The sequence below is a fragment of the Chelonia mydas genome, chromosome 10, assembly GCF_015237465.2.
Source record: "Chelonia mydas isolate rCheMyd1 chromosome 10, rCheMyd1.pri.v2, whole genome shotgun sequence".
Lineage (NCBI taxonomy): Eukaryota > Metazoa > Chordata > Testudines > Cheloniidae > Chelonia > Chelonia mydas.
The window spans coordinates 57365593-57388034 of NC_051250.2; the positions used below are offsets into that span (position 1 = coordinate 57365593).

At 40.3% G+C, this 22442-nt stretch overlaps 2 protein-coding genes across 2 annotated transcripts in view; one reads left to right on the forward strand and one right to left on the reverse strand.

The window, feature by feature from the left end:
- Window positions 1–4948, forward strand: part of ADAM10 (ADAM metallopeptidase domain 10) — a 120124-nt gene extending 115176 nt beyond the window's left edge. The window contains exons 15-16 of the mRNA XM_037910171.2: window positions 1949–2075; window positions 2685–4948. Of these exons, the coding sequence (XP_037766099.1) occupies window positions 1949–2075; window positions 2685–2779 (222 nt within the window). The 3' untranslated portion in view covers window positions 2780–4948. The remainder of the gene's footprint in view (window positions 1–1948; window positions 2076–2684) is intronic.
- Window positions 4949–14123: 9175 nt separating this feature from the next.
- LIPC (lipase C, hepatic type) overlaps window positions 14124–22442 on the reverse strand; it is a 75279-nt gene continuing 66960 nt past the window's right edge. The window contains exons 7-9 of the mRNA XM_007056413.3: window positions 21376–21496; window positions 19669–19887; window positions 14124–15883 (exon numbers count right to left, since the gene is read on the reverse strand). Coding sequence (XP_007056475.2) covers window positions 15760–15883; window positions 19669–19887; window positions 21376–21496 — 464 coding nt within the window. The 3' untranslated portion in view covers window positions 14124–15759. The remainder of the gene's footprint in view (window positions 15884–19668; window positions 19888–21375; window positions 21497–22442) is intronic.

Genomic DNA, 22442 nt, shown 5'->3' on the forward strand with positions numbered 1-22442 from the left:
ACGAAAGCTTGCTTAATATAGGTTGTGAAGTACATAGAATTAATATTATTCAAGGAAAGATAAGACTAGAACTCAGTCTTCCGTTCCCAGCCCAGTGCACCTTCCCTTAGTCTGAAAAGTATTTTAAGAAGAATAGGGAGGTGGCAGGAAGCAGCCTGTGTTTCAGCTGGAAGGCTTGCTCTGTTCTTATCATAGGCACATAATGCAGGAGATTCGCTTGGGGCCTGGGAGCACATGCAGTGCAGTTGGACTGTAGAGAAAATAAGGGACAAGTAGGGATCAAACTGTAGTGCCCATATGCAAATTCTCTACATATTATAACTTGGCCAAATGTCTGCTTTCATGGGGGACAGTGAATGACATGTTTCCAACCTCAGACATCCTCCCTGCCGAATAACAAATTCCTGATTTGAATCCTTGAGGTGTGACAGCTGTTTTTAAAATGTCAGAATTTAACATAGGCAAAAGTACCTGTTTCACTAACTGATTTCTTCAAAGTGGCAGACGTACAAAAGCTTCCATTGTGTGGCAGAGAGAAAGTATGGAAAATTCCAATCTGAACAACCAGTTTGTCTAAATTAAGTAACTGTAAACAAGGTTATAATAGGTGTTAGATAACTTTAGCAGTAGCAAAGACTATAGTTATCCACCAGTTGGGAACCCCCTGGGTATTAATAGCAGTGTAGGCAGTGAGGCACTGCCTGAGGGCATCTACCCAGCTTTAATACCATACACAGCTCTCTACAGCCCAAGCTCCCCAGTCTACACTGCTATTTTTAGCAGGGTGATGTCCCACCACTGAAGCCTTCCCCTGTCAGAGGAAGAGTGTCCTACAGCGGGGAGCTGTGCAGAAAGGCTCTATCAGCTCACCGCTGCTGGAGCTTTCTCCCCCCTGTGGGGGAAGGCTTTGATAATGAGATTCATGGGGAAAGGTTCCAGCTCGCTGCTGCGTCCCCTCTCCAGAGCCTTTCACTGACATGTAGCTACATAGTAGTGTGGATACCACTTGCTTTTCATTATGGCTTGTAATGAAAACTGGTGCGCAGTGTAGACATAGCCTAAGAATTATTAATACACTTAATGAACTCAACAGATCAAAGGTACCATAAAAAGATCTTCTCCATTTTCACTTTTTCCTCCTTAAGCTTCTAATAAACTGAAATGTTTACAGTATGTCCTGAAAGTAATAAATCCTGGCCAGTGTTGGAGGAATGAATTCCAGAGTCAAGGACTTCTCCCTGAAAGCCCTTTCCTTCCATGGATTATATTTTTGTGTATTCTCCCTAGAATATATTTACTTCCATTGCAACAGCATTTAAGAATCAATTTGTGCAGTCTTCTGTTATGTTTTGTCATTTTTTCATTAGTAGTACCTGAATTTTACTTTATGGCTAGATTTCATTACTTTCTGCGTGCAAAGCAAAGGCCAGATTGTCAGCTAAGAGCTCTGAAAAATATGCAGATTCTTACCTAGTTGCTGAATTGCCCCAAGCTGCAGTACAGCAACTTAATACTTTGTCCTTTTTCTTTTGGCTTTTTCTTCCAGTCTGCGAATTGATTTACTCACTGCCTTGGAATATGTCTGCCAAATCCATGGGAGGTGCTGGCTTTTATAGATAGCTGGCACTGGAAGATTTGTGACTTCTATAATTTTTACTATAATAAAATAGCAATAGAATTAATCATTAAGTGAAACAACAACGCTAGAGCTCAGAAAAGCTATTTTCAAGTTGGGGAAGTTTAGTGTCTATGTTCACCTAGATTAGATGCAATAAATGCCTAACAGTGATTAAATGATTATTAGATAAATTCATTAATGCCACTAATTTATTTTATGTAATTTGTTAGTATATTTCATTGTATGAGAAACCTTACAGAATTCAGCCAAATAAATTTAACAATGTACTGTCTTTTTTTTTTTTAAACCTTGTTTTGTAATGTGTTTTAGGCTCACTGGTGGGCAGTATTGCTTATGGGAATTGCTCTGATCATGTTAATGGCTGGATTCATTAAAATATGCAGTGTTCATACTCCGAGCAGTAATCCAAAGTTGCCTCCTCCTAAACCACTCCCAGGTAAGTACATCCAAGTGATTAAGACTACAGAGAAGTAAGAAGGTAGAGCCTTTATTCTCAACTATATGCCTGGCCTTTTTAAACGGTTGAGAAACCGTAGTGCTAGTTCTATAGCTCGTAGTCTGGCACTGCGAAACTAAAAGGTTACGCATGTTGCTTTTTTCATGCCATAATAACCCCATAGAACTATTTCTCAAATCTGGTCTACTGTGTAGACAGAGAGAAAATTACATCTCGCATCCTCCTAGTCAAAATATGGACTATAAACATATGGAATATGTGGGAAGTATAGTGGTGGTAGTTGCAATTACTAACATAGACTTCCTTTTACTCCCTCTCCCTACACCACCTTTCTGTCAGAAAATCATTGTATGTAGCAGTTTATTTACAATATATTACATGTTCATACCACATAGCTAGTTCTCTGTTAAAACTTTTCTTATTGCAATTTTAAATATTGTGCTTTTCACAAAGCATGAAAATATCCTTCCATATTTAATTTGTCTAATCAGAATTGTACTTCACTTTATTGGCAGTCATTCTTTTAAAAATGCATTCTTTGATTTATTTTTTCCCTAAAAACTCATGTTTTTTCTCTGTTTACAACAGGCACTTTAAAGAGGAGGAGACCACCACAAACCACTCAACCACCACCACGTCAGAGGCCCCGGGAGAGTTATCAGATGGGACACATGAGACGTTAACTACAGATTTTGCCTTGGTTCTTCCTAGTGCCTACAATGGGAAAACTTCACTCCAAAGAAAACCTATTAAGTCACTGTCCCCAGTCTTACTCTCAAACAAAAAATAGAAGGAAAAAAGGCAAGATGTTATGTCCTCAAACAAGTGGAGGAGTTTAATTTTTAATTATTGGACCTTCCAGAGAGAGAAGTGATTTTTCTTACAGAAATTTTTAACCTAATGGCACAAACGTCTTAGATTATCATGGGTTTTTTTTCCCCCTTTTCTGCTCTTCATTGCTGCATTTTCTTCACTTGCAGGCAAACATGGTTCTAGTAAGACTTTTATTCACAAATTGAAAATATATATGTATATATTTTTCAACTGCCAATTAAGGGTAGGAAGATAGGCCACCTCAACATTGGAGACATAACCTGCCAGTGTATATAAATTGTTATATGCAGACATGTATTTCTAATGTACACCCGTACTTCTGTGTGCAATTGTAAACAAAAGAATTGCAATATGGATGTTTGTATTATAAAACTTTTCCGCTATTAATGAAGAAATTACTGTTTAATTGACTTACTCAGGATAACAGAGGATGGAGGTGTATAACGGTCAAGGATTCTGTAATGCTTTACACAGCAGTTTTGAATCAATTCAAACTTTTTTTTATTTGGATCAGAGTTGGTTCAAGTACTCATTTCATCTTTTATCAAACAGCTGCTAAAACATAGCACACAAGTTTGAATGCTCTTTTGGGAGTACATGCAACAGGTGTTGTGCAAACTTCGCATATGCCAGAATGTTTCAAAATTACATTTTATATAAATGTCCGATTTCTTGTAGTTCAGCATAAGTATTTTTAATTTTCGTCTGATTATTCTGTTAAATAATGAAGATTTGGATGAAATATTTCCGTGCTTTAGTAGAGAAATATGCCTGTTACACAACTTCTTTTAAGGACTGCAACTGGTTTATTTGGGTTGTTCAGATATTCGTAGTGTGGTAATTACGTTCATGATTCTGAAGAAATGGGAAGGATGAAAAGCTGTAGTTTCTATTTTTTAATTTATCAAATATTTAGATAACTTTCCAGCATGATACTGTTAATGAATAACCACTAAAATACAGTAATATTTCAGCTACTGTAGCTGATTTAAAATTATAGTTAGGCCAACTGATTTTCCCTTAAATATTTTATAACAGTAGTGAAGTTCAAACAGCACAATGTCCCATTCCAAAGTTTTTAGTACGAATGTAAATAATTGGCATTTTTTTAAAAAAGAAAACAAAAGCATTTAATGTCTTAACATGCTTACTGCTATGCAGAAATGAAAGGGGCATTACAAAAGTTTACGCTTGTGACATATTTATTGCTTGTTTTCCAAAAGCTGCAAGCTAATTAGAGGCAAATGGCTATAATTTTCCTGGCTTTGCTTAGGAGAAAATTTATTAAGGGTTGGACAGGCTTTCTTTTTTGGTTTTGTTTTTTTTAAGAGTATAAAGTTTACACAATCATTCTCATAATGTGACGCAAGCCAGCAAGGCCAAAAATATTACAGAATATAATGGGATCTCTTCCTTGTAAACTTGTACAGTATGTGGTGACTTTTTTCAAAATACAGCTTTTTGTACATGGTTTAGAGACAAATTTTGTACATGAAACCCCATAGACTATAAATAATTCCAAACAGTCTTAATAAGTTGGAAATGTATGTAGTTGCTTTTAAATCATTTTAAATACATTTGTTTTCAGACTGTGCAAAGACTGGAAGTGGATTTGCATTTCTAAAATGGTGACTTTTTTTCAGCAAGAGTTCTTAGTAACTTCTTGAGTGTGATAACCTTTGGGACATGTAAATTTTTTGCTCGTAGTGTTATCCTGTGGTGGGGTTTCAGCAGATACATGCTGCCCTATTTTATTTTGAGTCTAAGTTAAATGTTTTCTGAAAAGAGATGTGCACTGAACTCTCCACTGCAAGTCAAAATGTGGTAAAACAAAAGAGATCAAGACAGATGAGATCTAATACTACTGTCAATTTAATGTCCACTGTGTTTTATACAGTATCTTTTTTTGTTCACTTTGGAAATTTTTACTAAAATTGCAAAAAATAAAGTATTGTGCAAAGATATGTATGGTTTTTTTGAAACTTGAAATGCATTAATAAATAGACTTGATGAAATTATCTTGAAGGTTTGCTTGCTTTTTAAACTCAAAGCAAAAGGAGTATACAAATGCTGCATCCTCCTACTTTTTCTGTCTTTCACCATAGATATAATTAGAACAAGAATAACTGCATTATGAATACACCAGAAAGTGTTATCCACATCTCCCAATTTGAGCTTCACGCAGTAAATAGAGTAAAATTTATCCGTGGAAACACTCTTTTTAAGATAAAGCTCTAAAATTATCTTTCTTTTGTTTCTTATTTCTGATCAAAGTATTTTAAACTCCTTCTCTGCTGTTATGTTTAAAAATTAAGCTAATAACTCTGAAGATGTATAAGGCAGATCTTTAGTTGGCTTGATCTTGTGAAATAAATTCACTTTCTGACATTTTATCTATGACAATTAATATAAAATTCACTGAAGATAGCTAATGAATAAGTTTTCAAAACATGCTATGCAAATCTGATTTTTGTCTGTATTAAAACTATAAACATAGGTAGCTTTCAATTTTTAGTGGACAGATCTTTGAAAATTGGTTGATTTTTAACTGGTTGGGCTAAGATTTATATTAAAAGGCCTGCTAGCCACATCTTTCGTTCAAAGGTTGTACGGTCTAAGGAATATATGCTTGAAGCTTTTTTTTCCCTAACTGAGAAATTGATCTAAGGAATTCCTGGGCATGCTTTGATGTACTGTTTTCATGATTTTGACATCAATGCTTGCTCTTAGAATTAAATTGTATAGTTGGGTGCAAAGAGAATTATTAGATTATCAGTGGGAGCTCTGCACCTCTGGAAGCCAGATAACCTTTTCAGGTACCTAAATAGGGATAAAGATGCCTGTGAACTGAAATTAGGAAAAGTGACTTATAAGCACTTGAAAACATGGTTCCTGTTTTCTTTTAAATTAATCCTTGTAGTAAGTGTGTGTAAATGGCTTTATTTTTGGTAACTAATCTGATTTCCCCAGGATATAGCTGCTAATTGAATTCAGTTGTCTTTATACTTCTAAAACATTTTTATTCATTAAACAGCTTTTTTCCTTTAGGGAGAATGTGCAGCCAGAATGGTGTGAATGTCCAAAAGAAGGTCTTCGTGTGATTTCCTTTAACATGACATTTTATCTAGTTAATCAAAGCAGCAAAGACTCTATAAATCAGTGGCTCTATCACTTTTTCATTACTGTTCCCACCTCACATAAAGAAAGCAGAGGGGAGAGTTACTAATTTTGAAGAAAGGTGAATAGAACTAGGAAACATTAGTTCATGTAAGGTGATTAAAAGCACTTAGCTTTTGTATATCTAAGGTATAATGACTTTGATATGGTTTGGTTTCAAGCTCTATGTTTGTGTTTGAAGAGAGAAAGAGAGCAGTAATCTCAGTGAACAAAAAGTGAGGCACCACTAACAAGTATTCAGGAATGACAATTGCAACTTTAAATGGAATTTAGAGAGTCAAGTTATAAATATATCTGAACTCTCTGTAACTGGTTTATAAACACTAGGCACCTTTTATGTTAGAACTTCTCGGATTTTATTAGAATTGATTACACTTGTAGTGCAAGCAGTGTTGGTTGTACAAGATTAGCTTGTCTTTCAAATCTTTTGGGACAAGGTATTTAGAGACTTGGATTTGTGAGAAATGGGAATCTGGATGAAAGGAGAGTAACTGCTGCTGCATATTTGCAGATAACATGCTTTGTTAAAACTTCTATATATATATTCAGTTGATTTTGCTTTTAATTTTCTTAGCTGACAGTTTTAGAAAATCTTCAAAGATGCATTATCCATTGGTATCCAGTTTTGTGATAATGGTTTCTTTACAGGAGGATTTCTTTCAAATCAAGCAGTCATAAGGAGGTTTCCTTGATGCTGAGGCTTCAGCAGCCTCTGTACAGATCTTGATATTATCCAAATGTTTCGTACTTGGTTTTCCTAAAGTTAGGCCCTAAATTTACATTTAGGCATTCAAAGAAGTGGCCTGATTTTTAAAGATATTTTGCACCCACAGGTCTCTGAAAATAGGCCACTTGTTTAGGTGTCTAAATGAGGATTTAGGCTGTCTAAATTTACAAAAACAATTTTGAAAATGTTGGCCCACGTACATAGATATCTTGGACACTAAACCTAAAATCAGCTGTTATCTGTTCTCTGTTATGGTGGCTTTTGTGGCAGATTTAAGTTTTCATATGGATGCCTTTCATCATATGAAGTAGCAAAAGGGTGCCTGTGACTTCAGCCTTATAGAGGAATTGTACTTGGGTTCTAGCCTTGGGCCCTTGCTATAAAAGCAAGATCAGTTGTTCAGTATCCTCTGAACACAAACATTCTTCCAGCCTTCAAGGAAGCTAGAAGGAATACTGGATGTCTTTAATTATCATAACTTTCTAGTTTGATAGAACTGTTATGAATTTTGAAGAGAATCTAGCGAGATTTACAGTTGGAATTGATCAAAAAAGCCATTCTTTATCCTGTCCTGGACTTGAAAAAAATTCAGTCAAGATGAGCTTAATGAACTTGGCAATACAATATGATGGCCACCGACCACTTGCTTCTTCAACTCTTCTTTAGAATATATTCAGTTTTACTGTTTTTTTTTTAAGAAAAGGGGGATTGACAGTTGTGGGCCCTTTAGCACCTCAGAGAAATGTAGTTTGTAAAGATGTACACTTTTAGATGGAGACACTAGCATCTGGTGTCTGCTAAGTGAATGCAAGACCTCTCTACATCTGCATAAGGCGTACACATCCAAATTTGTCCTTCATTGTAAATTCCTGGGATTTTTCTATTGAAACAGCTCTATGGACTGTTTGCGTTGTAAACACACCCCAGACTGTTCACAAGTTAGTATAGTGGTTTATGATACTGGAAGGAAGGGAATTAACGTTTTCCTGTCAATGGTCATGTCACAGTCAAAGCAGAGCAAGAGGTGGATTTAACTTACATAGATGTCAGAAGTTGAGGTACACAGTTTTCTTAATTTTATTTAAAGCCACACTGTTTCCACCAGAGAGCTAATTCACCTAGGAAACCAGATAGCCACAAGTATCAGAAGAACCTTTTTGTTCTAAGATGGAATACACAGTTGTCTGTCTGGAGATTCAGCTGCTCTTAAGCCTGTTTGGATGATGTATAGTATGTGCAACAAGCCAAATTTCATGTGTAAACTCTCCCCTGGTTTTCCCTTGGTTACATGGGACCACATTTGAAAGGTCCAGAGAGTCATGCTTCCTAGAGGTATGAAGGCCTCTCAGAGGTGGTGAATAACCACATATCTCACTTTTTGAAGGAGAGCATACTGGAGGGGGAAGTCTCAATACAAGGTACTTGAGGTAAAATTTTCAAAAGTGCTTCAATCCCATTTTCAAAAGTGACGGAGGGCTTGTGTACCCCATGGGATTATGTACACTACAGGGGTGTGAATTCTAAAGCTCACTTCCATGCACTGGCTGGTCTGTGTAAACCCTGCTGGTGTACACTGAAAGTTCCATAGCACTATGTTAAAGTATACTAAGGAACTTTCAGTGTGAACCAGCAGGGTCTACATGGACCAGTTAGTGCACGACCTGTTAGCACGCTTTAGAAATCACACCCCATGCTGTGCATTGTAGACGAGCCTTTAGGCACTTAGAAGCCTAAATATCATGGAAAGTCAGTGATTCAGTTCCTGACTTAGAAACATTCAACCAAAAAGTGGGTGTCTGCTGTTCAAGAATGATGGACATTCAGGCCTTATTAGTTGATTCACTCTCCCAAGACTCACCCACATGGATCTTTCATACACTTTCCCACCAGCTTTTTTTCTCATACAGGATGCTTCAAAAGATCCAATAAGTACTGCCCTACCAAATTCAAGGGCTATTTTGGTCAATTTCACAGTCGTAGGATTTTAAAAATTGTAAATTTCATTATTTCAGATATTTAAATCTGAAATTTCACGATATTGTAACTGTAGGGGTCCTGACCAAAAAGGGGTTGTAGGGGGGGTTCATGGTATTGCCACCCTTACTTCTGCACTGCTGCTGGCAGTGGTGCTGCCTTTAGAGCTGGGCGGCTGGAGAGTGGCGGCTGCTGGCTGGGAGTCCAGCTCTGAAGGCACCGCCACCATCAGCCGCAGAGCAGAAGTCAGGATGGCATGGTATGGTATTGCCTCCCTTAGTTCTGCGCTGCTGCTGGCAGGACACTGCTTTTGGGGCTGGGCGTCTGGTCAGCAGCTGCCACTCTCTGGGCACCCAGCTCTGAAAGCAGCACAGAAGTAAGGGTGGCAATTCCGCAATCCCATTACAATAACCTTGCAAACCCTGCACCCTGCAGCCCCCTTTTGGGACAGGACCCCCAATTTGAGAAATGCTGGTCTTCCGTATGGTATCTGTATAGTATAGGGTGAAAGTACACAAAAGACCAGATTTCACGGGGGAGACCAGATTTTACAGCTGTGAATTTGGTAGGGTCCTACCAATAAAAGTGAAAGCTTGAGTTAATATCTGAGTAGTACCCAGTGGCTTTGGTGCTTGACAACAGAATTGGCAATTGATCCTTCATTACACCTATGTCTGGGCAGACCCCCTTGCCTTAAGATTCTTTTAATCATGCCATATCAAGCATGATTTATTTAATATGGCTTTTGAGTGTAGTCTTCAGAGATTTTGACTGAACATAGCCTGCCAGGGCCTGGAGGAAATTCAGGCACAGCCATAAGAATAATGAACAAGTATCAAGCATAGGCTGAATTTTGGACTGTCAGATCTCTGCAGCAATCAGATACTAGCACTGAGAAACAACTTAGTGCCAGGAGCTGAACAAAATCTAACCTTTCCTCTTTCAGTGAGACCTATTAAAGCACAAAACTTACTGTGTCCATTGAAGATCCAAAGATTTTCTTCCTGGGGTTAGAATCTGTCCCTGTCAGCATCGACCACAAAGCCCTTTTAGCCAGTTTGGGCAGACTTTTTCCTTCTCGTCAGGGTCTTATTCCCAGTAGTCGTTGCTTTTGCCACATCAGCTTCTGAACTGGGTGTATTTTCAAGGAAGAAAACTGGTGTATTGTTCACCAGTTAAGTGTGCTTCAACTTATATCCCAGCTACCGATCACCCTTTTGGTTTCTGAATTTAAGATCATGGCTTATTTTAAATGAATGGTAGCTATTTAAAAAAGCCTGTGAGTGCTAATAAGATAGAATCATAGAAATGTAGGGCTGGAAGAGACCTCGAAGTCATCCAGTCTAGTCCCCTGCTAATGAATTGTTAGCAAACGTTTCCACCTCAACATTTAGTCCTGGCCTACATGACAGAGCTAAGTTGCCACAAGGCTGCTTATGTTGACCTAACTCTGTAAGCATCTATACTGGTGGTTCTCAAACTTTTGTATTGGTGACCCCTTTCACACAGCAAGCCTCTGAATGCGACTCCCCCCTCCCTTTTAAATTTAAAACACATTTTTTTATATTTAATACTATTATAAATGCTGGAGGTGAAGTGGGGTGTGAGGGTGGAGGCTGACAGCTCATGACCCCCAGTTTGAGAACCCCTGATCTACACTAATATGTCACTCCCACTGATGTAACTCACCCATTTTGCTAGCTTAATAATTCCACCTCCTCAAGCAGCGTAGTTCTTAGGTTGACACAATGTCAGTGTAGATGCTGTTACTTATATTGACTTTAGTGGCCTCCCGGAGATGTCCCACAATACCCCACCATGACCGCTCTGGTCACTGCTTTGAACTCCGCTGCCCGGCAGCCAGGTACACAGATACAAGCCCCTCCCCTTTTAAAGCCCTGCAAATTGTTGAATTTCCATTTCCTGCTTGGTCGGCATGGAGAGTTCACCTAGCAGCTGACCAGGCCGGCTCTGTGCTGCAGACGTGTGGAGTACACAGGAGGTGGTGGATCTCCTGGGTGTGTGGGGAGAAGAAGCTGTGCGGGCACAGCTCCAATTCAGACGTAGAAACATCGATATCTCCGAGCAGATTGCTCGGGGCATGGGGAGAGGAGGGCTACAAGAGGGATCTGCAGCAGTGCTGTGTGGGAGCCAAGGACCCGTGGCAGGTGTACCAGAAGGCAAAGGAGGCTGACAATTGCAGACATGCCGCTTTTACAAATTGCTGCATGCCATTGTCAGCACAGACCCTACCACTACCACCAAGAGCCACGTGGATACTTTAGGGGAGTGGGAGTCACAGGCTCCTGAAGTGAACAGAGAGGATGAGAAAGAGGAGGACTATGGGGGACAGTGATGGGGGGGGAGATCCAGTGGTGCGGTGAGCCAGGACCTGTTTTGATGCCAGAGCAGTCTAGTCTGTCCCTACAGTCCAGCATAGGTGAGCCTGATGCAGGGGAAGGAATCTCTGGTAAGTATGCAGTTTGCTTTGATATTGCAGGGGCACATCTGGTCATTTACTCTTTTTCAATTGTGCTAGAAGAGGTAGTGAAATAACCAATGGAGGTAAAGTTGCTATTTGCTTCTCAATCCTCTGTACGGTTAGGCAGAGGGGAGCCTCGCAGAAGAGTTGGTTTATGTGCACTGGTCTGTTCCTTGAGTCCTCCATAGAGATCTCAAGGAAACTTTCCTGGATGTAGCCTGCAATCCTCAGCTGAAGATTTCTGGGGAGGGCTAACTTATTTCTTCTGCCACGGTAGGACATTTTCCATGTCACTCAGCAATTCTTAAGCAGGCACCATTGCAGCACACTGGCGAGCAGCATATAGACCTGGTCTGCCTCTGGACATATGCAGGAGCGGTTCCCGTTCAGCCTCCATTCAGGAGTGAGATGTCAGCTAAAATCACCACCACTTGTGGAAAACAGTGCCAGTATTCAGTTCAATTACCCTATCCGCATATACTCATGCCCATGAGCTACCCTGCTTTATTGTCCCAACTCAGCCCCCTTCTCCCCCACACCCCGCGACTGCTGCCATGCTGTATGAATCCCAAGGAGAAGTGAGACTGTAGTGTTTGTAACTTGTGTGGCTCAAGGGAGCAAGTTCAGTATAGACCAAGTTTCCATTGATCTTGTGAAAACACTCTCAATAGTACCTCTGTGCACTGTATCTTTTGCAAGTGGAAATGTGGCCTTGAGAGGGTGTCTCCATCCACACTAGCAGAGCAGCTCAGCCAGATGAGGAGGAGAAGGAAGAGGACACAATGACATGTTCCAAGAGATCTTGCAAGCCTCTGGTGCTTCGGATACCAAGCACAGGGCTTGGAGGATCACCCTCGTGGACAGGGATGGAGAGGATAGGAGAAGAGCACAGAGAAAGGAGAGAGATGTGCAGCAGGAGATACTAGCACTTCTCAAGCAGCAAGCAGACATGCTGGAGACTCTTGTTGGCCTTCAGGTTCAACAGCCCCATGCACCTCCCTCTGCAGCTTATAGAGAACTGCATTCTGGGACCTCCCTATATCCCCCCCCACACACACACATTCCATATGGTGGTTGGGGCTGCTGCACTACCCTACCATTCCATATGGGGGAGAGGACAGATATTCACAGGTGACCTACATTCCCCTGTGAGAGGGGCTGTTGGTGTATGTGTTTGTGAAATGAAAATGATTGTTCTTTCCCTTTCAGAGGTTCTTTCCCCTGTATTTATAAAGCATTTCAACATCCCCAATGGTAATTCTCTGGTCTGGAAAAAAAAATCCCTGCTTACAGCTTTCTGAATAGTCCTGTGTTCTTAAAGATGCGTGAGTCATGCACCTTCCCTGACCATCACGCATTGATGTCGGTAAAGCGTCCCCAGTAATCCACCAGTGCTTGCAATGCCATAGAAGAGTAGCCCTTTCTGTTGATGTACTCTGTGGCAAGGTGGTCTGGTGCCAAAATAGGGATATGCATAGCATTTAGCGCCCCGCTGCAGTTCGGGAACCCCATTGCTGCAAAACCATCCAGAGTCTCAGTCCTTCGTAGCAGGATGCAGTTGATGGCCCTGCACACTTGCATCACAGCAACCCCCGTAGTGGATTTCCCAATTCCAAATTTCTACCCATCTGTGGGGAATCAATCTGATGTTGCAAGCTTCCACACAGCGATTGCCACTCACTTCTCCACTGTCAGAGCAGGTCTCAGTTTGGTGTTGCTGCACCATCTGCAGCCTCTCCATGGATGCCAACAACAACCTTGAATTGTTTCTATGTCCTACAGCACATTAGCTTCCAAGGAATCATCATGTTCCCCTGTGGCTCCTCTGGCAGCTCTTCAAATACTGCATGATCAGGTGCATTATGCTCGCAACACTCATCACAATAGTGGAGAGCTGGGCGGGACCGAATGGCTAGGCAGCAGTTCTGCGGAAAAGGACCTAGGGGTGACAGTGGACGAGAAGCTGGATATGAGTCAGCAGTGTGCCCTTGTTGCCAAGAAGGCCAATGGCATTTTGGGATGTATAAGTAGGGGCATAGCGAGCAGATCGAGGGACGTGATCGTCCCCCTCAATTCGACATTGGTGAGGCCTCATCTGGAGTACTGTGTCCAGTTTTGGGCCCCACACTACAAGAAGGATGTGGATAAATTGGAGAGAGTCCAGCGAAGGGCAACAAAAATGATTAGGGGTCTGGAACACATGACTTATGAGGAGAGACTGAGGGAACTGGGATTGTTTAGTCTGCAGAAGAGAAGAATGAGGGGAGATTTGATAGCTGCTTTCAACTACCTGAGAGGTGGTTCCAGAGAGGATGGTTCTAGACTATTCTCAGTGGTAGAAGAGGACAGGACAAGGAGTAATGGTCTCAAGTTGCAGTGGAGGAGGTTTAGGTTGGATATTAGGAAAAACTTTTTCACTAGGAGGGTGGTGAAACACTGGAATGCGTTACCTAGGGAGGTGGTAGAATCTCCTTCCTTAGAAGTTTTTAAGGTCAGGCTTGACAAAGCCCTGGCTGGGATGATTTAATTGGGGATTGGTCCTGCTTTGAGCAGGGGGTTGGACTAGATGACCTCCTGAGGTCCCTTCCAACCCTGATATTCTATGATCCATGCTTCACATGGTGATGGCAGAGGCGCATGTTTGTGGGGCTTTTGAGAAGAGGTGCGAAACATCGTGGGATGCAGTTTTCTCTATCCCAAAATCTTATCGGCATCATGAGACATTGAAAGCATGTTCCCCGTCACCTGTGCACAACTCCTTTGCCCCCATGAAGCACTGCAATCCCTTCCCAAAATACCCTGCACTAGGTGGTGGCAAGTTGCACAGTGGGATAGCTACCCATGGTGCACTGCTCTCTGCCTTGATGCAAGCACTGGTAGTGAGGTCATACACTGCTGACCCAAAGAGTACAGTGTGGACATGCAAAAGTGATTTAATTACTGAGGCAGCTGAATATCAACGTAACTTACGTAGTCTTAATTTTGTAGTGTAGACCTGCCCTTAGTAATTGCTCACTAATTTAAAGATTGATAGATCTGCCTAAATTGTTGATTTTCCACATCTTTCAATATCCTGACTCGTAATTTCTGTACATTTTTTATTAACATTTATCTGGTTTTGGTGTGACAATATGGCTTGTTTCTGGCCTTGTGACCACCAGCAACCATAAACATTTTTCACTATTTAAGAATAACATTTCAGATTCCTTAAAGACTTTAATAAAATTAAACATCACAGTAGTAAAAACAAACTTGTAATGATAAATTTTGATTTCTGACATAACAAAATGACCAATGTAGTGTCAAAACACTATTTTTCTGATTACCACATGCAATCATAAACTGAAAATAAAAATTTTCTAAGGAAATTTAGGGCTATTTCTTTTTTCCATATTTTCTATTGATACAGGAAATAATGGAAATACATAATCTTGAAGTTTCATAATTCTCTGAATGTAATGAAGATGGCTGAAGTTTTACAATTTTTCATTTGTAAATCATGTTAGTCTACTGTGAAAATTTTACATAACTTTAGAGTTTACATTAGCATGATGAAAAGGATTTACGTGCAGAAGTTCACTGAACATGACTGCAAATAGGACTATCAGCTGGAATGTACACTAAGCATTTCTTCAAAGCAAATTAGTTTAAAATATTTCTGTCACTACATTGAACAGCAAAGCATTTTCCAATAGAATAAACTTAAATGAAACATGTTCTTAAAGGTACAATTATTTGGCTCATAACGCTGTAAGTTTTATTGGGTATCAGACAAGGATGAGCCTGTCACCTTCATAACTCCTTAGCTCATGAATGTTAGCAAGCTATTCAGTTAAAAGCTCATAAAAGTTTTCTATAGGTGTGAGAATTTTCTCTCTTCAGTAAGAATATTTTTGCAGTAAGTGATTTACACACCAAGTTCATTAGTAAGTAATTCAACTATGCTTTAGCTGATAATATTCAGGTTTGACCCATGGAGCCTGTGAATTATTTCACCCCAGTGAACTACTTGTTTTGTGGCTAATAAAATTGTTTTCTACCTTGGAGTACGCAAATTGTTGTTGTTCCAAGTTGTCTAGTTGGAAAGCAAATTGCTTTTTAAAGAGTCAGCAACATGAAATCTGCCTTGTGTTCAACGGCAGCTTTTAGCAAGAGTCTTTTGAAGTAACCATGTTTGCATTTCCCCTGAACAGGTTTTCTCTTTCCGCATTTCAAAACAATTTAGATATAAACACATGATATTGACTAAGAAATTGCAAGCTGATCTGTTTGGGAATAGCTTTAAGGACAAACAAAATGCATATTTCAGTATACTGTTGTATCCCAAAAATAAAATTAATTTTTTATTTTTGTCTTGTTCCCTCTGGAACTGTCGGTGTACATTGTTTTTTGTTAAACTTGGTATATTTAAAATGTTTGAACTATTGTTGTAGGTGTGGGATTTTACTAACGCTTGACAGCAGCTCTGTTCATGTTCTTGCTAATCTGAATTTTCTCTTTAGTCTCCGAGAGCTGTTTGCACATCTCACAAAAGTTTTCTCTTGGGCTGGATGCAGGTGCACGTTGTCAACACTTTGAGAACAAAATGTCATTCTAAATAGAAAACACAAAGTATAAGTTACCTTTTTTGGACATTTCTTTGTGTAAATGTTCTGTTCCCCATAGTATTCTTGACTTCAACTTCTTTTTCTGCTTTTTTAATAAGATACCTAATTGTTTTCATTTGCTTTTAATTATGAATGTACATCTGGCAGCAAAGTATTTAGAACAGGGTAGGGGGGAGTAGGTGAGGCATAGGTGATTCCTGTGTATTTAGTTTACTGCTTCTGTATGTTTATGCTAGTTCTCGTGAGTCTTGTCTTCATGAAGAAATTTTTGCTGATGGCCACTAGGGCCATAAATCAGGTTATGTAGATCTGTTCTGATAGATAATATGGTGCTTAAAACAGCAGCAGCTGCCTGGACCCTACACTAGTGGTCTCCCACTCTTGCTACCATGTGTGATGCTGAAACATTAATAGCAATAGATGGACATTTTAGTGAAAAAATCTTTGTATAAATGTAGCCATAATAACATTTTGAGGCTGTGAGGATGAGGTCTCAAAGGAAGCTGAAAGCTTAGCCCATCCTTGAACATCCCTCCTCTGCTCTTTAAGAAGCATTATTGAAAAAGCATTCATTGACACGTGTCCCACTCTTCTACACAAAGGGAAAATCTAGCACATGAAACCATTACAAACAAATGTTTCAAATGATTAAAATGTGGATATGAAAATATAGTTAACAGTTTGTTCAAGTGCCTGGGAAAGTGGAAGACTAATCAAAACATATGGTTTGTTTTTTCTAGTATTTTATAATCTAAAATTCCCAATATGCTAATGATTAAATTCATGCAGTTTGGACTCGCCAAGGGAGTTTTGGTAAATGATTTAAATACACCCCTACATTTCTTTCAAAGAGAGATTTCCCCTTGAGTATTCCTTGTGCTTCCTTTTAGAAATACCTAGTAAGCTTTCACTCACCCCAAAGCACAATTTCAGCAACGGTGTTATTTAAGTTCCCATGAAGTTCTAGATTTCATACAAAGAGAATAGCATCTCGTCAGCCCCTATTACAACATCCTCAGCACCAAAATCCAGTTCCACTTACCCAACGACCTTTGGCATTGTTTTCTGTATCTAAAACACCTACAAAGTTTTGTGGTGCCAACCCCCACAACCCCCAGCCTTATCTACTCCAGTGGGAATCTCTAAGCAGCACACAAGTATTGTAATTCTTTTGAACTATTTTGAGAGTCCTCTTGCAGCACATTATTGGCACACACAACAGTGTCAGGGAAGAACCTTCCTCTTTAGGAAAGAATTTCAAACAGAGCAGACACACATTCCTTTCACATTTTGTATACATTTTCTTAAACTATCAAAACTCCGGTTGGACCATGTCTCTCTGTCATGCCCAATGCGTCTTCCTCTCCAATTTGATCCTGCAGCAAACTTAGCTAAGTTAATACTGGTCCATTATCATTTTCATACCAACATGAGATGTTAAAAACTCAGGATTAATACTCTATGGCAGGACCAAGTCGGAGATGCTGTTCTGTGAGGAGGAAAATATTTATAAAACAAATGTTTTGAGTAAGAGCAAAAGGAGCACAAAGATAGTGGTCAAGTAAATGTATAATTTTTTTCTTCAGGTTTGAAGCACTATGTAAATTTCTGTAAGTCACTCTTTCAAATCAGCACCAGGGAACTATGGCTCTGCAGATGGTAGAGGTACCCTCAATGATCTGCAATAGATATTATTGGTGGCTGTGAGGTCTTTCCTGAGCTCTTTGGAGCAAGACCAATATAATTGTCCCTTCAGGGTTGAAGCCTTCTGCAAAGTAGGACAATTTGTTCTCATTTAACCTTAATTAAAATGGCTAGTTCTCAGGAGGTTAAAGCAGTGGCAGTCATTACAAACATATCTGGCTGAAATTTTCCTTTTTTTTTTTTTATAGACAAACCATTTCACAAATATAAGCACTGATGTTACTGGTACTGTAGTGGTTTGTCTATGGGGGGTGATGTAATAGCTCTTGAAAACCATGAAACCTCACCTTGCATTTAGAAGTTTTTACTCAAGAAAATCTAACTCCTAGCAGAATGCAATGATTTTACAGTTCGCCTGACCAAATTCATCACTTCATCTACAGCACCAGAAAAATGGCAGCACAGAGTACAGGAGTGACTGCCAAACACTGGCAGTGATCAATGTTGTTAGGTATGGTGCTTTTCCTCTCCAGTATCTCTGTATGTGGATACTTAACCCACCATGGAAATTCCACTATCTCTGTAGAGGAAGGAATTCACTAACACGCAAGCCAACCATGCAGGGGCCTCCACATAAGTTTTAATACTGCACACATAGCGGTAGTAGCAGCTCATCTGTCAGAGACTGGACCAGGGCAAAAGAAACTAATGTGAGAAAATCTACCAAGTTTATCAGAAAACAGACTTCTTGTGTTAAATTAATGTAATCAATAATCAGCCAGGAGACTGCACAGTTCTGAAATCTGCTTCCTCCTCTGTTGCCCTTCTGAGCATGATGTAAGGCACCCTGGCTTTTCCCTGGGGGGGAGTTATTGTTGGGGCAGGCGATGGGGGGGAAGGGGAGGAGTTGTCTTTATAAAGCTACCATTCGTTAACAATGTGTGTCTTTTCAAAGATATTGTGTGGTCCCTAGGGACTCTGACAGGTACATTCTATGTAAAAAAAGAAAAAGAAAAGCAAGCTGCCTTTGGTCATCAATTGTATTAGGGAAAATCTTCACTGCAGAGTTAACTTAGGCTCTTACTTTCGTGTTGTCTCTAATCCTCTCTCACATAAAACCCTCTCACCAGAGTTTGTGGTGCTTAAAACCAGGGCTAGTTGTCCAAGCTGGGGGTATACGCTAGGACTCAAGCACCATTTTCACTTGAGCTAGTGGCCCCCCTACTTTGTAATGAGCCTGCAGATGAAACCACTCAAGTGCTGATAGGTCTCAAAGGCCTTTCCACAATTCCTCCACGTGCCTGGAAGGCCAGACAAGTTCTCCCAATTTCCCCAGTTCATTGGGAAACAATCAGAGAGCAGCTCAGATTCCTGCCGCATAAAGCACCATGGGACATGCCCCCAGAAGTCCTGCTGACTCCCACGGGTGCGTGCTGCACCAGAGAGGACTGAATCACTTTGCAGAGTGGCTGCTCACGCCTTCGTTAGGCTAACACAGGTGATTGGCCCAGTTAACTCTGCAGTGAAGACATACCCATAGTGCTCAAAGCTTGTTGCTAGGTGGGTTGCGACTTCCAAAGAGTTCAGCTGGTAAAGAGGCTGCTGTCAGAGAACAGGAGTCCACATGTAGGCAATCAATTATCTAAAAAGTTCAGTTTTAGGCCTACAAATATCCTGTGATTTTTTTCAGGCCTGGGCATATCTAAAGGTGCACGTTAATCCTTGAATTCAGCTCTATTTTGAATCACAACTGGATTTATGATGCAGCCGTGTCACCCTCCTCATACTCGACATACACAAAATATGAGCAGACCAAAGCCTGCTTCTTCTATACGTAGCCAGTGAAAACCAAGCCCACTCCCTGCACCTTCCATTGCTACAAAGCAGTTTGTAAGTTCTTTTATGTCTCCCTATCCCACCCACTGATGTATTTAAACTCATCTGGGAGACAGACAAGTGTGATGGACAGGCACAGTGGGTGGTGTTTAGTGAATTGGAGTAAAGTGAGGTTTATTTTCTTTGCATATCTCAAAAGTTGTAGTCTTAGTTATTTTACATCTGATAATTCAAGATTTGTGCCCACACTGCTCCTTAATTATTCCAAAAAGTGATTTCTATAACACCTACTTTTGCTGTGTTTCTCCTGCTTTGACTCTTATTGTCTTTACAATAAGTCCTGGTCGACGGTTGCCCTTTGTCCAGGGGATGATAGTTTGAACTGTGTCCCAGATACTTTCCCAAACTGCAGTTCCTTCCCATTTGAATTTGATCATCATTAGCTCACCAATGTCGATGTCCAGAGTGATGAGAAAGGAATAGGTTTTATTTCCTGTAATGCCTTCAACGCTGTAGAAGCAAAACCACCAAAAGTGATCTGGACACTGAAATGTGCTTTGTGTGAATGATAGTTTCTGGATTATAGGTCTATCTATGGTTTCCATCTGAAGAGGTAGAGCAGATGACACTAATATCTAAAAACACTTGAAGAAAATGTGTTTTTCTTTCTGCATGTTTTAACTGTAAACAATCTTGCAAGATTCTACAGCAGTGGTGCATTTACTATTAAAATAAAGTTGTACTCTTCCCACTTACAAACTGGTCAGTACGTTAGCCACTGAGCTACTGATGACATTATTTGTTCTTTGTATTGCAGTAGTTCCTAGGAGTCCCAATCACGGACCAGGACCCCAGTGTGCTAGGCACTGTACAAACAGAACAAAAAGGGAGTCCCTGCCTCAAAGACCTTACTTGAGGGACTTAATTTTTGTTATTATTCATATATATATAGGGATCAAAGTGGGTGGGGGCAGTTCCCCTCCATTGCTAAAATCAGAAGGTGTTTCCCTTCTCCTTGGTCTGGGGGAATCAACAGCTCCTCCAGGGCTTCTGCTCCTCCAGGGACGGTGAAGTGTGAGAATTTGACAAACCAGGGAGATTGAAATGGGAGGAGCCTGGCCTATTTGTGGAGCAGCAGCAACTCCTGACAGGAGAAGAAAATATTTCCCAAAAGGAGTCCCTCTGTGCCTCTTCTTCACTACAAGAAGGTCTTTCCCACCAGCAGCCTCCAACTCCCTCTCACTCTAGGTGGAAAAACAGTAAATACAGAACACCCAGATTTTGCAGAAAATCCCTCATTAGAAATGTCCCTAAACTTGTCTAAACTGCGGGGAATTACACCAGATATTTCAGTGTTTCTCCAGGAAGGACCTCCCAAGTTCCCATTTGCTTTTACATCAATCCAGATTCTCTGTAATGGTCAAGTCTAAAAGACATATAGCAATGGAAGTGGGGTGTGTCCTTCACTTCACAAACGCTCTATCAGCTGTGGTTAGCTGGCTATGGGCCTGGTTGGAGAGGAATCTTTTGGGATATATTCTTCTCTTCTCCTTCCTGCATGCTGTCACCATAAGAAGATACTACACAGTATCTCTGTATGTTGCCTAGGCTCATGACAACAGCCACCATTACCGGTGAACCTCCCATTCTAGTTAAATTGCCTTTTAACTGCACAAAATAGACCCAGCATTCTACAACTGCTCATCCTGGGATGGACTGAACTTGACTGGATAGGATGCCGTACTCAATGTTCAAGAAAACATCTAAGATTGACTAGTTTATTTTATAGTGACTTTTCATACCAAGACTTGCATGAACATTGTAAAAGGTTGTTGGTTTTTTTGTTTTGCATGATTTCCAGTTCGTCTCTATTGAAGACTACTAAACCATGCAATTCAGAACAAATGATGCATATTTATTATATAAGTGAGCCTGTATTAGAAAATGTGGCATCATTTTTCACCACCATAAAATAGGGACTTTGTGTCTAATACTCACAGCGTGATGGGGAGATTTTCAGCATCTTCTTTAGTGCCTGTCAGAGAGACGGTAAAAGTTGGTTCTACCTGCTTCTCTTGAATTTCATTGATGAAGTGTATCTTGAATTGATAATGGTAAACTGCACAGGAGAAGAAATTGCAAGGTGAGGCATGGTCATGCAGGCAGCATACTCATGTGATAGCAGAAGTTTGCAGTTCAGAGCAGACACTTGAAAGTCGTTTCCCTTTTATTTATTTTATCAAATGCATTGGTCACCATTAAAAAGTCAGCAGTTGTCAATCATTGCCAAACAGCGTTAGCCGACACTTTTTGGGTCCCCACTGCTCTCTTTAGTGGTGTGATGTAGGGGAAATGGGTGGGGGGAGTTTTCTGTGGGAAATCTTTCAGATTTCATAAGATTTAATTCTGAGAATTTCTGATGTGTGTCACAGAGAGTAAGCAGGCAGTTCCTGGTGTGATTTCCCTGGATTCTGTACAGCTGTATAGATAGAAATCCTTCTGTGGACTGGGAAGGGCAGCGGAGTAGTCACGAGGATTGAGAACTCTCTTCTGGATGTCAGCCTTGCTCACTGTGATCTGCTGGAACATCTCCCAGCAAAACAGATGACTGTTCTTGATGGCATAATGATACATGGTGCTTAACACGTATCTGTTCACAATATGACTTTGTTCAACACATTGAAAGAAGAAATATGTCATTACTGCTTTGAGGTTTGATGGGTTCTAGAAGAAGAGGGTTTGGGAAAGTCTTTGAACTGAAAAAGTGATGCAGTTGTGGAGAAGAGTGGCTGAGATATCATCAGTGTAAATGTCATATGTCGTTTTCACATGTAGCAAATTGCAGAAAATCATTGTCTGACTGTGTGTGCAAATTGTGCCATACAGCTTTGAATGCCCAACTTTGTCTATCCTCTGCCCGGTCAGCCTGTCAGAAGTAATGGTAACAGAAGTAGTTTCATTTGGAAAAGCCATTATCTGCTGATGAAAGCATTCATATAGTACTGTCTATCAGAGGATTTCTGAGCAAGATGACTCTCCATCTGTGCCCAGTACATCAACTGGCT